This window comes from Hirundo rustica, chromosome 6 (genome assembly GCF_015227805.2).
Source record: "Hirundo rustica isolate bHirRus1 chromosome 6, bHirRus1.pri.v3, whole genome shotgun sequence".
Lineage (NCBI taxonomy): Eukaryota > Metazoa > Chordata > Aves > Passeriformes > Hirundinidae > Hirundo > Hirundo rustica.
Window position 1 is genome coordinate 52,931,533 of NC_053455.1, and position 17,442 is coordinate 52,948,974.

At 42.2% G+C, this 17,442-nt stretch overlaps 1 protein-coding gene across 1 annotated transcript in view; it reads left to right on the forward strand.

Moving 5' to 3' along the window:
- Positions 1–15,447, forward strand: part of SWAP70 (switching B cell complex subunit SWAP70) — a 35,654-nt gene extending 20,207 nt beyond the window's left edge. The window contains exons 4-12 of the mRNA XM_040067814.1: positions 990–1,217; positions 3,685–3,831; positions 4,091–4,199; positions 5,431–5,612; positions 9,272–9,379; positions 10,577–10,743; positions 11,451–11,649; positions 13,002–13,098; positions 13,421–15,447. Coding sequence (XP_039923748.1) covers positions 990–1,217; positions 3,685–3,831; positions 4,091–4,199; positions 5,431–5,612; positions 9,272–9,379; positions 10,577–10,743; positions 11,451–11,649; positions 13,002–13,098; positions 13,421–13,530 — 1,347 coding nt within the window. The 3' untranslated portion in view covers positions 13,531–15,447. The remainder of the gene's footprint in view (positions 1–989; positions 1,218–3,684; positions 3,832–4,090; positions 4,200–5,430; positions 5,613–9,271; positions 9,380–10,576; positions 10,744–11,450; positions 11,650–13,001; positions 13,099–13,420) is intronic.
- The last annotated feature ends 1,995 nt before the right edge of the window (positions 15,448–17,442 follow it).

Consider the following 17,442-nt stretch of genomic DNA (forward strand, 5'->3'; position numbering starts at 1 on the left):
AACCGTGAGGCCTGGGAGTCCCTGTGGTGAGATGTGTGAGGGGACAGAAACACTTCTTTATTTCTTTGTACACCCAAATCTCTTGTGTAGAGACGTGGCCGCTCAAAATCCAGTTAGACCAGCTAAAAGGTGACTCTGAGCTGCGGCAGGAAGGCCCTCACCAATTGTTTTGTTTAGAGAGTAATTTAAAAGCATTTTGCATGTGCTCAAAGCTGTAGTTGGGCTTAGTTTAAAATACTGCAAATGAACAGGGATGAATTTAAAACGGACATAAAAAAAGACATAAAAAACAGACTAAAGAACCGCAATCTTCTTTGCTTCTCTTTCATTCTTGTGTTTGTTTTGGCTGGTGTTACTGGTGTTATTATCCTGTGCATGGTAATGCTTACAGAGTGATGAAAGATTAAAGGACAAGGAGAATTTATTTGGGAAACAAAAGCAGATGTGAAAGATTTGTTCTTTTATTTCTTTTGATACAACTGTCAGAATTGTGTCCAGGGATGGAATGCTTGAGAGCTAGAGAAGAGGGGTCAGGTGTAGATGATACCTTGGTCGTTTTTAATTTCACTTCTAGTCCAAATGGCCTTATTTTCTCATTTTTTTTGTAATTTGTTTGCTTTTTCCTTACAGGAGTACTTCCTGAAACTTCTAGCTTTCTCACGCTTCAGTCATCACAGTTTGGAAGCCATTGCAGGGAAAGTCCCATGTGTTCTGTAGGAATCTGAAAATATTAAATGAGGCTGTCAGGTTCAATTCTTTGTTTTACTTTGAAGAGAATAGCTGAGGGACAGGCTTGGCAGTCAAGAGTTCAGCTGAGACAGAAGCTTAAAACCTTTGTTAATCAAATCACCTACATTTAGGGGCCTACATATGAGCGTAGGAAACTCGCTGTAATGGGAGTCTCTGGAGAAGCTTCATTTTACAGCTCTGAAACACTTGATTTCTATGCCTGCTGTGAATGATGGCTTTCTGTTTGTGTTTCTGCACAGATTGAATATTTACTTAAAAAAATCACCGAAGCAATGGGAGCAGGCTGGCAGCAAGAGCAGTTTGACCATTACAAGATTTCTATCAACACCAGTCGAGAGGGTCTTTCTGCGTGGGAGCTGATTGACCTCATCGGAAGTGGGCAGTTCAGTAAGGGAATGGACAGACAGACAGTGTCCATGGCAATCAATGAAGTCTTTAATGAGCTCATACTAGATGTACTCAAGCAGGTAAGAAGCAGAGAACTAATGTTTTAAAGTAGAACGTTCGACTGCTTTAATTAGAAAATGTTCAATTTGTGCTCAAATTTCTTTACCCTATAGAATGATAGGAGGAAATTAAGTCAATTGTCTATAAGAGTTCTTTAATTTGAGCTTATTTTTATAAAAGAAATTGTGCTGCTGTTCAGATTGTTGTAATTGTAGCAATGGATGCGTTACTTCTTGGGAGAGCTTGCTTTTAGAAATTGAAAGAAGTGGGCTCTCACTTGAATTATGGCCTTTTTTACACTAGTACCAGCTGCTTCTTTGTTCACAGAATAGCTGCATCGTGCTCTCAGTTCTGGTGACAACTCCTCAGTCTTTAGAAATGCTTTTCTGTAGTTTGAGTTAGGCTGTAGGAAATGCAGCTGTGCTGGGCACCACCTCTGCATTCCAACAAGGGGGTCTGGACAGGGTATTGCTCCAGCTGAAAGGCTGGCTTCTCAAGTTCCCCGCTTCAGCAGGACACAAAGGTGTGGACGAGCTCCAGAGGGCTCTCCCTTGTTCTGCTTAGCAGGCTAGGTGACTGACAACTTATTTACCTGCACTCAGACTCCAGAAGTCATACTGGCCTTTGTATTCTTAGCAAACTTCTTTCGTCAGATTTCAGTGACTGGATTATCAGTTTAGGAATGTCTTTAAAAATGCATTTCTTTCATGGGAATTGGAAGTACCACGGGGACCTGAGGGGTCACAGCAGAGTTTACCTGGAGAGCTCTTTAAAATTGACTTTTACCTGACAAGAGAATTTTTTTCCTCTTTAATTTCTTGGTGAGAAGAGAAACAAAGGCTTTCTTGGCAGGCTTTCCTAAGCTGTTCTGAAGAAACCATCAGAAAGTCTTGGCACAGGAAATTCTTTCAGAATGCCCACAGAACAATGCAGAAGTCTATTTTTGTTAACTGCTGGTTGCCTGTTAGAGGTGAGGGCTGAGGGCACACACATATAGTCGGTTGAGGGCAAAGTGAAGTCATTCTGCTGTTTGATACCATGATAAATTAACCAGTGTCAGTTCAGTCCTGCTTGAAACTTGTGAGGAAATCAGATTTCTTTTCAGTTTTGATACTGCATTGTGTGTCTTCCCCCACCCCTTTTTTTTTTTTTTTTTTTTTTTTTTTTTTTTTTTTTTTTTTTTTTTTTTTGGTTTGGTTTGGTTTGTTTTATGTCTCCTTTCTTTCCTCTCTTGGTTCCTGGGCGTCTTTCTCAAGGATGTCTGAGTGCCTTTGGATGGTTCCTTGACACTTAAAAATAGTTTGTGTGATTTCAGTGTCCTGATACCTTGTGGATCCACAGAATCATCCTGTTTATTGCAGTAATCATATAATTGCTTCAAGATATTAATGACACATGGTCTCATAACCAAGTGTCATGCTACCCTTTTTATTGAATGCATCCTGGGTCTCTAAGGCTTATGGAGGGTAGCAGCAATAGTTAAATTTGTGATACTTAGTGTTCTGAAAGATGTGTATTTTGTGCGATGGTGTAAAAAACCTGCTTTTCAAGAGCTCTCAGTGGATTCTTGAAAGGTGAGAAGCAGCTGATACTGCAATAATAAGAAAAGATTTTGCAGAAATATGAGGGGATTGTATTAGTCTGACTTGGCCTTGAAAGCAGATTTGGTAAGTCAGGAAGGGAAAAAACCCCTGGCTCTGACTTAGATTGTGCAAAGCATGAAAGATTGAAGCTGCAGGAGTCCTTCACGTGGCCTTGCAACCACCCAGAGCTCAGACCCGAGTATGGAGGCGGCAAACAAAGCTGTGTCTCTGTGCATTCCTGGCCTGGAGCGAGGGAGTGGGATGGCACCTGGGAATAGGCATGGCCTTGGCTCTGGGCATGTTTAAGTGGCTAGAAGAGCTGAGCACAGATAAGCTGTATGTGTAGGGGGTGGCTTGGGTTTTTGTCTGGTTCGGTTTGTTTTTTAAACAAAAAAGCTTCTTCAACTGTTCTGAATGTTTTCTTTCCCCTCAGTCCTGTAGAGAAAGGTATTTTTGGCTTAAACATGCCACAGCACATTTCTTGATAAATATATATATATATATATATTTAAATACAAGCTCATTTGCTTGTATCAAAAACTGTGATAAATGAAAGCTATTACAGAAAAATGTTCCTTGGTCTCCTTTCCAACATCTTCATCCTCTTAATCTGGAATACTTTGAGTATACTTTGTATATGGCCTGTTCATAGTTTATATTGATGTTGGTGTTTGAGTTTCATCTGTGATTTGACTTTTTTTGAAGTTAAATGTCAGACAAAAGTTTATATAAGTATTGGGGGAATATGATTTCAGAAGTGGAAGGTACAGCTGAAATACTGGCTAACTTTGAAAGTATCTGGGGCTATGAGGTAACTTTTCTATGTGTTCTATTGGGTCTTTACACCTTTACATAACCAGAAGACCAGATGCCAGGCATTCAGCTGATCTGTTGCTTTTAACAGGGCTACATGCTGAAAAAAGGCCACAAACGGAAAAACTGGATGGAACGATGGTTTGTGCTTAAACCCAATATTATTTCCTACTATGTAAGTGAAGATTTAAAGGACAAGAAGGGGGACATCATACTGGATGGCAACTGTTGTGTAGAGGTAAAACCACTCCAAAAACTATGTATGTCTCTAAAGATCAGAATTAATCCTTTTTGTGTGTGTGGGATTGACTCCTGGTATCTTTTTTAAGAGCTTTTTTTACTTCATATGACACCAGTTCATGAACACCCTTTTAATAAAGGCTCTTACTGCTGGTATTTGTATCTCTGTGACATATAATTGCATAGATGCTGCTTGACTTTGTAACTTAGATTTCAGTGTTGTTAGCAAAGCTAATCTTTTTTGTTACCCATTCTAGGCCTTGCCTGACAAAGATGGAAAGAAATGCCTGTTTCTCATAAAATGTCTTGACAAAACCTTTGAGATCAGTGCCTCTGATAAAAAGAAGAAGCAGGAATGGATTCAAGGTGAGGTTTCAAAAATGCTAGTTATGTGAAAGTTAAGGTTAGTGGAATTCTTACAGCAATGCTTTACTCAAATTTGAAATTCTTGGTCTTCTGATTTTTTTGATATCTCTGTTTTGGATCTTTAAGGGGCTGAAACTCAGGAAGAATTAAGGATCCACATAAGGGAAATCAGTTTTTGTCATGTAGGTGCCACAATTCAGGCAGCCATAACCAAACTGAAATGATTATTATTGTTGTTTTTTATATTGACTCTACTTGTAGGGATGAGGAAGGAAAGCAACATTGTAAATCATTGCTTTTGGGGAGAAAGGGAAAACTTGTTCATTTTGGCGCTGTAAAATACTGGCTTTGCTTTTACAGTTTTGCTTGGAGTAGTATGGTTTGGTGAGCTGAGGATAAAGCTGGGAATTAGGGCTTGCTTTTCTGTTCCCACAGTAAAGGTATTTGTCCTGTGAGATATTCCTAGATATTTGATGGGTACATGCATCTGCAGAGTGAGGTAGAAGCCCTTGCAAAGCTGCTGTTACCAATGCCATTGAAGAACGTGCAGCAGTTAAATATTTGGAGCTGTGGGCTTTCATTAGCACTTTCCTCTTTACCTGTAGCATGTGTTTCATTGCACCAAAGTCAGGTGTATGATGAATGATTCCAAAGGAGATACATTTTCATGGGTGTGGTATGTGAATAAAGTACCAAAATCTTATCTGCCACTCCTCAGCTTTGCTGTCTTAAATATTTTCTCACTACATGTAAGTGAATGAGACCTACTGTCTTACTGGGAGAAAGTTTTCCCTCAGAGTATCTGTAAGAATACAGTGTTTAAGCTTGGCTCTAGGGAGGATAGATAACATCTTACTCCTTGGTTAGTCACTGGGTCTAGGTAGTAAGAAATCCTGGAGTTCTGGGGTTTTTTCTTGCAGCTGGGCATATAAGTGACCCATATGTCCATAGCCTGTTAAAAATCAGCATTGGAATTGACCTAACGCAGTGGAATTGCCAGACCTTATCCTTGTGGCATACAGCCAGTACTGAGAGCTGTCTTTCACTTCTGGTTTGTGTTGACAGACAGCCTGATGACAATTAGGACAACTGACAACAGTGTTTTCTGATCTAAAAATATAACTAAAAATCCCCAGCCCAACAGCCAGCACAGCACTGCAAGTCACTTCCCAGAGTCTACCCCAAAAGTTCAGCATTCCCCTTCATGGTGTTTTCTCCCTCTTCCCTCCAGCCATCCAGAGCACTGTGAACCTGCTGCGGGCGGGGAGCCCTCCTCCCCACAAAGAAGCACGGCAGAAACGGAAGGAGCTGCGCCAGAAGCTGCTGGCTGAGCAGGAGGAGTTGGAGAGGCAGATGAAGGAGCTGCAGGCAGCCAACGAGAACAAGCAGAAGGAACTGGAGACTGTGCGGAAGGTGGGACTGGGAGCTGCCAAGCTTCCAGCCTACAGCTCAATCCCTGTGGTTGAATTGGGCTTCTTGGAGTGGAACTGGGCATCTCTGTCCTGTTCAGGCAAATTGAGCAGACTCCTCCAGAGGAGCTGCACTTGTTTCAGGCCCCTGTACTGAGCAGGGGATTGTAAGGCTGGTGGAGAAGAACCTGCCAGCTCTTGGGATGGTGTCTGAAGACAGGAGAGACCAATATTTTCAGTTGCTTTTGGGTTTTTGGTTTTCCTATCCTGTCAGACACATCTGTCAAACCTGGGGCTTTCCATGAAGATTTTTCTTCTGTAGTTTTGTTAGAGTATTTGTATGTTTATGGGAACTGTTCTCTTCTCACAGATGTAATTTCTGTATTTCTATCTTTAAAACAAAAGATGTGGCTTTTCTTGCTATGAGAGCTTTTAGTGTGGAGTGTGCCTTGAAAATGGCTTAGAACCCAATATTCACATTCAAACCCTCCTCACCTGCTGCTTTACATTTTGGCTGCTGAGTCCCTGCTGCTAGAGCAGTCCAGATCTTCCTTTGTTTACTGTACATGTCTCCACTACCTCCCTAAATTAATGGAAGTTCTTCGAGTTTCCATGTAGGACAAGTCTGCATCATCACTTGAGGTTTTTTTTGTAAATAAACCCCACCAATTTTAGCCCTTAGAAGAAACTCCAGTGATCTTTGCAACTATAAATATTGTGAGGGCATTAAAGGTTTTGAGTCTAGAAAGCAGATAAAATAATAAAAAACCCCGCATTTTTAAAAGTCTTGTCATTGTCACAAGGAGAAATTTGTCTTATTTAAAATTAATCTTACACTGACAGTCCTGATGTAGGTATTATTCTATTTGCCTTAAACTGAGTCTGACAGTGGAAAACCATTTTTAATTTAATTTTGGCACCTACCTATAGTCTACCATGTCACTGGGGGACATGAAGAGAAATGATAATCATGCTCCAACTCCAAAGCAAAAGAAGGCTAACTTTATTTTGATTACTTGCTTATATAGATTCTGGACAATGACCAGGGATTGGAGAACAAGGTTACCACCTCTCCATCTCACTGGCCAGGCTAGAAGTCAATCAGTTGTCCCTCATCAGAGAGGAATGTGAAAAACAACCACTTGTTTATGTTACAAGTGTGAGAAGACTCCACTAAAAAATGTAAACATTCACAGAAAGTTAATAGAATATGGCAACACTACCATGTGTATAAGATTCAGAATGCAAAATAGACAATAAAGGATAGCCTATGTTACCTTCTACTGTTAAGTAATGTACCTGTTAACAGAAATAATAAGGTTGGATTTCTGCATTGTTTACTTTATGGAAAAATATTTAGGGGGGAAGACAACATGAGAGCAAACCCAAAGGAGCAGTAGGATGTTGTCAGGCTCCAGTTTCATAAAAATCATAATGGGTAAACTAAAGAGAGTTGTGGCATCTCTTGAAGTGGGCTGGATTAAAATGATTTCTCAAAGAAAGTATCTTAGGCTCTGTCATGAACTACTGCACTTTGCCTAGGTGGAACTAGAGGGGAGTTACATTGTTGGAGGAACTGAAAATGTTTGATTAGTTAGAAAAATGTTCTTCAAGGAAAAGGCTTTGTAAATGCTTCAGGAAACCGGATTGTTCTGGGAAGCTGAGAGGTTGATTTGCTTCTGATGGCAGTGAGCCACCATTTATGCAGCATTTGCCAAAGTGCACTTTGGGACTGGTTTGTATTCTGGTAGCTCCTGCAGCAGAGTATTTCAAAAGAATAAATGCTTTTGTCTAAAATAGATTTTTTTCATTTTTTTAAATGGAATTTTGACGTGCACATTGAACAGACAGGAAGGCAAGTTTTTCCTTTTGTGAGAGCGTGCACAAGGCGTGTGCACCATTTCTGTTTCAATTTGGGGTCTTGCATGGGCTTTGGAGACTCTGTGCTGTCTAACACCTGCTGGAACAGTGTGTTCCTGTTGACTCCCCCCTCCAGCACTTGTGGCTTTTCCCTGAAGTGCACAGTTCCCAGTAACCTTACCTGCTAGGAACAGCTTTGTTGGATTCAGCAGGAAGTTGCTGATACTGAGTGGACAAAGATAATTTTCTTCTTGAACTTTCTGGCAATGGCCTGGCACCTGCCCTTGCCTGTGACTCTGTACATTCGCCCTCTCAGCTCAGTATTGGCAATGTTTGTTTAATTTCAGAGCGGGGAAAGAAATCTAGAGGAGATTTCACTTAAATAAGCATCTTGGATTTTACTACAATTACATGCTTTTGAATGTCTTGGCAGAGGAAGAATGCTGCCTCTAAAACACTGGCATCATTTAAGCCTTGCAAAGGAGAGCAGTTCTGTGCTATGTTCTGCAACATAAACCCAGAAACCTGAGCCTTCTCCTTCACTTCTTCCCATCTGTTTCAGACCGGAGGGATACTACAAGCACATAAAAGAGTGAAAGTTTTAGCTTGGCAGTTTTAGTCGTTGGGGCATCTCATTAGATCATTTAGGTTGGTTAGGGAGGATGGTTTAAATGTGGTACCTTCAGGAGCATGGCAGAATCACAGAAAGGTTTGGTTTGGAAAGGACCTTAAAGATCATCCAGTTCCAGTCTCCCTGCTGTGGGCAGAGGCAGCTTCCACTGCACCAGGTTGCTCAAAGAGCCATCCAACCTGGCCTTGAACACTTTCAGGGATGAGGCATCCACAACTTGTCTGGACAACCTGTCTCAGTGTCACCTCTTCTGGGCTTGCTCCAACAGGTCCGTGTCATCTTTATATTGTGCCCTGCTCTTACTGAAGATCTGTGGAAACAATTTCTACAGCCCAGCATATTAAACAAGAAGCATCAGAGAAGTTTCTTGGGAAAATTTAGTGAAAAAATGGTTTTGTTTGCAGCACTGATAAAGTTTAGGCTGGTGCTTGAAAATTTCTAACTGTGTGGGATTGAAATCCTGACGAAAGGAAAAACTCTGACCGCTGTCTTTATTTGCAAAATCAAGATGCGACAAAAGTAAAGTAAGATGCAAGAAGGTGGAAAGGTACCAGCAGCTGTTTTCCAGGCCTTAGCTAATGTTCCTCCTAATTTCAAGTGTTGATTATGGACCAGGATTTTACTTACCTTACTTGGCAGTTTAGGGGATGTTAGAGGGATGATTCACAATAGCACAATCACTTATTCTAGTCAAAGGTTGTAGCGCTTCTGCTTTCCCATGGCAATTCAGTGCTTCTCATTTCTGTTTCTGTATGAACTCTGTGTATGCTGGCATGTTTTCACTATTGGAAGTCCTATGGAGTCCTGCCTGAAATGTGGTTTTCCATAAGCGTTTTTTATCCTATTGAGGTAGAGGAGGAAATACAGTGATTTATATCACTTGAGCAAAGCAGGGTTCAGAGGAAACTTTGAGATAGTCAGGTAATTGCCTTTTCATTGGTAAATTTAAAATTGTCTTGCAAACAATCAAAATAGAAAATTATATTTAAAGGTTGTGAATAGTCTCAGACGTTAAAAACCCAAAGAGGTGCCTTGATGCTTTTGAAGGCTTCTTCCATTTGTGTTAAAACCGCAAATTGTTAAATAAGTTCCATTCCCTCAAAATTATTTAGTTTTGACAAATTGTTTTTTTCCTTCTTTTCCTCCCCCTACCCCCTACCCTTTTCTTCCAGCAACTGGAAGCAGCAGCTGCTCGTGCTGCTGAGGAGGAGAAGAAAAGACTTCAGACTCAAGTTGAATTACAAGATCGTTTCAGTTTGGAGCTGGAGAGAGAAAAAATGGTGAGTAGTGCATGAGGGGTTTTGCTGCTATTACACATAGGGAGCCATATGTTCAGCAAGGGCTTCCCTCACAGGCAGCCACTGAAAGGATTCCACAGATTTTGCAGGAGGCTGGAGAACAGAATCTGTGTTGCATTTATTTGAGATATAGGAATAAAATATTTTTCCAGTATTTGAATTCACCAGTAACAGCTCAGCTACAATTTGAACAGCATTCAAAGTTTAAATATTATGGGAAAACTGGGGAAAAAATAGACTGTTTGAAGGATATATGCAGACTGAAGTTCTCCTTGCAGTTTTCAGAGATGGAAAACCTGAAGCCTGTACTTGCTGTATGAATAAACAAAATGAATCGGGCATAATCAAAATGCATTTTACACGTCCCTAGAACTATTTTTTTTTGTGCTGTGTGTTCTTTTACAATTATGCACACAAACAAATATAAAAGATAAAGAAATAACTGTTGCTTTACAATCCTGTTACTATTCAGCTACACTGAGGATTCCCCAAAAAACTGGTTTTCAGTCTTCAAGGGCTTTGTCAGGTTGTTCTGTTAGTCGGGGGAAAAAGAAAAAGAAAAAAAGAAAAGTGATGTGATGGGACATCTCAGAACATTAATGCACAGAGTGCGGCTTTTTGGGCTGAGCATGAATTCCTGAATACAATCTCTTTCTGGGTCACTGGGATTTGGGTCAGCAGAGGGGAGCAGGCTGCAGACCAATGGGACAGGACATGCCAACCTCCTTCACCGTTTTCCAGTCCTTTATCCGTCCTGTTATATCTAGAGACTTAAGTGTGTAAGATACACTGCTGTCAGGGGAGGAGTGAAAACAGTGCCATTAAAGCAGCCTGACCTTTGTGTCTGGCTTCTCTGCAACCTTTCTCTTCCTTCAGTTGTGTATCTGTAAACTAAGCAACAAGACCAAGCTGACTGAAATTGGGTTTGAACCCCTGTAGAAATCCTGTACTTCCTGCAGGAAGTAGGTCAGTATAAGTAGCCTGTCTTATTATTTATTTTTTGAAATGCTCTTAGTTCCACATCTGCAGATCTAGCCTCAATTTTATCAGTTCTGCTCTGCAGTCAGCAGGAAAAGGTTTGTCTCTGAAAACATGGCCTGAGGGAAACCTGGCAATTCCTTTAAAAATTGGAAACCTGAGTTGAATGGTTGCTCATGTGTCCCAAATTTATGATGCTAGGTAAGACAAAAAATGGAAGAGCAGGTTGCTCAGAAATCATCTGAACTGGAACAGTATTTACAAAGAGTACGTGAACTGGAAGAAATGTATCAACAGCTGCAGGAAGCATTGGAGGATGAGAAACAGGCACGTCAAGATGAAGAGACTGTGAGGAAACTTCAGGCCAGGTATGGCTTTGACCAGGTAGAAAAGTGTTTCAGTTCCCCCTGCCAATAGTGAGTACCTGTGCCCTGCTACTAACGACTCTTTGCCTCCTGGAATGGGGAGCTATCTTCAAGTCCAAACACAGGGCAGAATTTATTTTTCCTTAAGATATGAAGGCTGAAGCTGCTGTTCATGATTTTTAAAATATGTCTGATTAGCCTTTAGCAGAGGTCAAGCTCAGCACTTTTGGAAAAGCAGGTGCAGTTATTTTCCCATCAGGTGTTGTGCGTGTCAGCATGTGAAAAACTGAGATCACTCTGTACAGCAGATAAAGCAGTATCTGTAAAAATGACTTTCTGCTGTATTTTATCACAGGTTTAAACTGTAATGATAAAGGGTTAAATTTCTTCTTACAGGGGCTTTGTGTTTTTTTTCTTCATATACTCCGTCCTCCTAAGACAATGAAGATAACTTATGCATGCCTGTTTCTTCTGGGGCTTTATGTTGTGTGTTTGCATTACTGACTACATTTTCTGAATAGCCCTTTGTAGCAGTCAGACTGCTTGCATGACACTGAAGGCAAGCCAACAAACAATTTTTTTTCCCTGCTTCACAAGCTTTTTTTTAAAATAATATTCTCTTTCAAAAAAAAAAAAAAAAAAAAAAAAAAAGTTCCTGCATGGATACTGCTTATGTTGAAGTGCAGTTAATGTCACAATCCCCACTGCAGATTGCTGGAAGAGGAGACAGCAAAGAGAGCTGAACTGGAAAAATGGCATCTGCAGCAGCAACAGACCATTCAGATGACAGAAGCAGAGAAGCAAGAGCTGGAAAACCAGAGAATGATGAAGGACCAGGCTCTTCAAGTGGCCATGCAGCAACTGAAACAACTTGAATTGGAAAGAAAGGAGGCCCTTGAGCAGTATGAGGTGAGCTGCTCTGGTTATCAACCTCTTATCCTTATCCATAGATTGAATTTGAAGTTCTTCAATATTATGCTTCTTTAAGGGTTAGTATCGCACAGAAGTTACAATAAGAGGTAGGATAGTTGGGTTGGCTTTTTTCTCTAGTTTTTACTTGGTTTTTAGACCAGTAGATACATTTGAAGAAGAGTTTCTGTTTCAGACACACCTCTGAACCTCTTTTATTTATTTTTGTCACAATTTGCATGCAGGCCAGTCACATCCTGAAATACTGTGTATATGTCTTCTACTGCAGACTCACTTCATGTGCATGTGCCATAACTGGGTGCATTTTGCTTCCTAGTTAGTAATTCTTGCAGTATTTTGATTATGTCATGCCACAGTATTGTCTTCAAAAGATGAAAAGTCAATGTGTAGGCACCTACTCTTCAAAAAGGTATTTAAGCACTGAATGGAAGTCAAGGAGAGGTAGGAGTTAGCTCAGATTCTCAATGTGCAGCAGTGCCTCGTGTCCCAGATGCCAGTCCTGCTCTCTGTCCTGCTGAGTGTTTTTGGGGAAGGTCAATAACTGTTCATGGAAGAAATGAGAGCCAGAATCCAACAAGTACAGAAGCTGAAGTGCTGCACGCTTTTCAGGGCTAGAGGGGTGTTGATCCTGCATTTGTTTAGGTCAGGAAAGAAAGCCTGGCTGGGTTTGTATTTAACAGGGAAGGGTGTTTACGGGGTGAGCTCTGAAGGACAAGCCAGGGAGCTGTCTTGCCTGGCACAGAACACAAATGCTGCACTCACTGCAAGCAAGGGCCCAGCTGGGGTAGTCATGGCCCAGGGTGGCCAGGTGGCCAACTTCCCAGGGTGGTGTTACATCTCACACCACCACAGGATTGCTTCTGGCTAGTATTTGACTCTTTAGGTGACATCTCCAGGCTTTTTGTATGGGAAGCATCATTGACTACTCCAGAGGACTTGCTGAATACAATAGACTCCTAAAACCACACACACACACACACACACACACCCCCCCCAAAAAAATCAACGAAACAATTATTTTGAAATAATTAAACATTCCAGCCTTCTATTTGGAATTGCACAAAAGACCAGTCTAGGTTGAAAAATGAAGACTAGCTTCAATAAAAAGCTACAGAATCTTGTAAAATCTTGTTATTTTGGGGTTCTGGTTTGACAACTTTTTTTTGGGGGGAGGTGGTGGTGATGACTAAATTACTTAGGATGGTTCCACGCTAAACAGAAGGCTGGGGGAATTAGCATGGTTCTGGCTTTTGGTTTAAAAGGTGTTGTATCTTTTTATATAAATAGAGTAAAGCTGTTCTTGTTTTCAAGCAGGCTCTGTCTTATTTCAGGAGGTTAAGAAGAAGTTGGAAACGGCAGCTAACAACACCAAGAGCTGGAAAGATAAAGTAGCTCATCATGAGGGATTGATTCGACTAATAGAGCCAGGTGAGCTATCAACACAAGAGTTACAGAAATATGTATTTATCCTGTGTCATGTACTTACATCACCTGGTGACTTACTGATGTCTGTTTTTTCTTGTAGTTTACTGGTTTCACAGCAGCCTATAAATACCAGCCTTTGTGACAACTGCTGATGGGAATTTTCAAGTCTTTACCTCTATTGGCCCTACTATAGTGATTTTATTTTCATTATTATTTGCTTCTTTTATGTTTAAAACAAAACAAGGATCAGCCTGAACACTGCATTGCAGGTGTGTAACATCCCTATCAGATCTGCCTGTATCAAATATTGCTCTCTGTCTTCCAGGCTCCAAGAATCCTCACTTAATCACAAACTGGGGCCCAGCTGCTTTCACTGAAGCTGAACTGGAGGAGAGACAAAGGAGCTGGAAAGGGAAGAAGGCCACTTCAGAGTGACGGTGGCAGCTGTCATGTGCCCGGAAAAGGAGCCCACCTCCCCTCGATCTGCTTTGCACAGAGCAGCCTCTTGCTTACAAAGTTTAGTTTGCTCAGCAGGTTGGGCCTTTCTGCTCATGAAATGCTGTTTACCACGCTGGAGGGTCTGCTCAGAGCTCAGCCGTTACAGTGGGTGATGTCTGACAGGACATGCTGTTTTTCCTCACTTTTCCAAGACTTCACAACTGAAAATCTGTATTGAAATGTAGCTTGTGACAGACAGAGTTGTTCCTATACTAGCCTGTAACAATCTGACTGCAGCTAAACAGTCAGGCAGTATCACTGTCATTCCAGAAAGTGGGGGAAGCAGTTGTTCTGCTGGTTCGGTTTAGTATAATTTCAACCCAGGACAAATCAGTCCTGGAGTTGTGTCCAACTCTGAGATAGAGCATTACCTTTCCTTCCTCCTTTTACTTTTGCTCTTTCCCTCTGTTGCTCTCTGCACAGTGCTTAGTGCTCAGACACATTCCCTTGCCGAGGGGGGCTGGCATCACTGGGTGCCTGCTGCCTTCTTGGATTTGGTGTCCTGTTTCCCTCTCTTTGCAGGAATCCAAACAAAAGAACTGGAGATAAGCATGTAGAAAACGCTGCTGTAAGACATTTGGGAAAAGTAGTTGTGCAAGACTGGTTTTGTACTGTCTCATACTTGAGAAGTGCTAAATAAAGCCTTGAGAGTTCTCTTCATAGTTTAGAAGATGAGGTTTTGGCTCACAGATTTCTGAAGCAGATGAATGGAAGGTGGTAGCACACACAGGGTAAATATCCTCTGTACCAAGGCTGTGTTTGTGCAAGAAATCTGATTATGACATCCCACCATTTTTAGATGTAGCACTTTTGTCTTACTTTTACTTGGAGGCCAGTTAAAATAAAGGTAAGAATAATTTTTTTAAAACAAAAAATATAAATGTGTAATGATACTGTTTAGAGAAAAAAAAATAGTAATTCCTGTCAATGAAATAACTTCAGTCTTTCTAGTACCAAGGCTTCCCAAAGAGCCTGCTGTTGTGCCTTACCGTTCTCTCCTGGGACCAAGCCAGTTATTTCTGTTTCTGAAGGGAAAAGGAGCAAGCCTGTGACTTTGCTTTGCAGATCTCCCACACCGGCATTGTTCAGTAAAACAGGATTCCTGACAACTTCTACAGACATTTTGAGGTGCCCCCCTCGAGGAGCAGGTGCCCACTGGTGTGGCTTGTGAGCAGTTTTGACTGTACCCTGGCCATCCATCTCTCACCTGCTTGTTAGTTCAGCTACATGTTAAATTATTTGTGGTAAATAAATGAATTTTTCAGGAGGATAAGCAGTGCCTTGGTGTGCAGCACTGTGAGTCTTGGAAGAGCAGAAGCTGTACAGAAGTGGTGTCCAGATTTGGAAGTCATAAATAGCATTTTAATTGCCTATTAACTAAGACTCACTCAAATACTGAATCTTCTCAGACATTTATTCTATGGTTATATTTTTATACTAATTGAAATCTTTAATGTTTCATTAAATGGAGTGCTGATTAGAATGGCAGGAAAATCCAGGATCTTCCTATTTATATTGATTGTACAGGAAAACAGTAGTTCCTTAAACTTGGTAACAAGGCATTTTTTAAATTGATCACGTTTACAGAAGCAATGTGAATTAAAAAACCAACCTCTTGTAATAGAATTACTAATGTACACAAGGTTAAGCTTTGCTAAAGGAGCTGGAACAGTGTAACTACCAAACATTTTATATGGAGAGCAGAAGGGGTATTGGGGCTAAAATTGTTTAATTTTTCTAACAGTCTTTATTTTGGACAATGTTTTTTTAAGAACACCAAATGCTGCATGTTTTCATATTTTTTACTGTTCTTTAGAAATGGCTGTTTAATAAAGTAATATAAAGTTATTTACATTTTGGAATTAATGGATGTCTTTTTGCCTAGGTTTCTTTTGGCCTATTGGAGTTCAAAATCCAGTGACTGTTGTGTGGAAGAAATTTAATGGTCGGATCAATGGGATGTTAAAGGCATAATAAAGACAGCGGTCCCAAGTTAACACAAATAGACTTTGTTTTAGCAGCACTCCTGCTCTTAAATGTTCATATTCAGTTCTCCTTGCTGCAGCCTGAGACAAAAGGGCAGGGCAGGCTCAGCAAAGGGACTGTTGTGATGTGTCAGCCCTGTCTGTCTGTCTGGGCTCAGCTCTTACTCACTGGCAGAAGAGGAAATGAGACAAGGTTCCTTTTAGCTTTGTTGTCCCTGCTTGCTCTGATGAATTAAGAAAGCTTTGTGTGAAGCTTTGCTCAGTAAAGCTGGGGAGAGTGGTTGATTTAAAAATTAAACCACTTGCATGCTGAGCAAAAATACCACTTGAGAATGCGCCCCTTAGAGCGACGCTGGGCAGCATCCAAGCAGAGGACAGAGCTGTGAGCCACCACCAGTCACGGATCAGGGAGCATGGAAATGTGCATCCTGATGTGCCATCATTTCCGCTGGGGCCAAGGGTTACTGCTTTCCTATTCCCACAGACCAACGAGCCTGCTCAAGGGGAGGATATCCCCACCGAACTGTGGGATTAGGGATGCCACTGCTGTGCCCTAACTGATCTCTAAGGTGTAGGGAAAGCTGTTGCTGCTGCTCCTGAACCCTTGGCAGATGCAGTGGAGAGCTCAGCCCTCTTGTTTTGTCTGCCAGATTGAGATTCCATTTACCTGCTGCTGCTGGAACAGTCCTGCAAACCACAACCCCAAAACTGTGCTGTTCCCTCTAAAAACAGGATGGGCTTTGGTTTGTTGTTGTTTGTTTGTTTGCTTGTGTTTTGCTGCTTTTTTTCCCCCTGTGACCATTTTATGGTGCTAACTGGATCACACATTCCCAAACTGTAACAGGCTGGCTTCCAGAAGCTCATGTTACTCCTGCTTCACTGTCCTGCATGAGCAGCCACAAAAGCGAAGCCTCTGTGGGGGAAGGGAAGAGTGGCTTAGGACACAATCTGTATCCTGGGGCGGGGGAGGGGGCCGAAAGAAGCGCCTGTTGGGCCCTGCTAATGGCAGGGGGAGTGGAAGCAAGGTGCTCATTAAGGTCCCTTCCAACTCAGGCCATCCTGTGATCCTGTGGCTCAGTCATGCAGGACACCTGGAACAGGAGCTGCACCATCCGTCTCAGTGAAAGTGAACCGAAAATAACTGCCCTGATTTTTATCTCAAATACGTGAAGCAGTTACATAAACAATTTTGAGCAAACCAGTGCAGGACCAAGGAAGGGGGATATCCACAAGGCCTTTCAGCTGCTTCGGGGCGAGAGGTCATTATTTGTTCCCAAAGGAAAGGGTGCTGAAGGGCGGCCGGCAGGTGTGCTGTAAACTTCGTCCTCTCAGAGAATGGCTTATGCCTTCAACACTTAACAGGATTTTTAGGGGCTTTCCGAGTCTGCCGTTACTTGCTGGTTACTTGGTAATTGTGGCTCTCTCTGACTTTTTTGTTGTTGTTGTTTGTTCGTTTTTTTTTTTAAACATATCTTTTCGGGTCACTGTGGCACCCCCTGCGCCCCCCGCACACGGAGCTCGGGACCGCGGGGCAGGAGGGCGCCGGGCCGGGACCCGGGGCTGCCTCATCGCTGGTCTCCGGCTGCCACCTCGTGGTGGCCCAGCCCGGCGTCCCCCGACGGTGGCCCTGCGGTGTTCCCAGGCTGGAGAGGAGTCCCGGCACAGCCGCCCTGCCGCTCCTTCCCCTCCCAGCAGGGGATGCCGGGGAAAAGCGCTGTGCCGCGCCTGGAGCGCCGTCACCATCTCCCTGCCGCGGCCACCGCAGCTCTGCCCCTGGTCCAGGAGCCCGGTCGGTTCCTCTGCCAGCCCAGTATACTCACAGACATCCCTCAGCCTCGGAAAAAAAGGATTATTTTTTGTTACC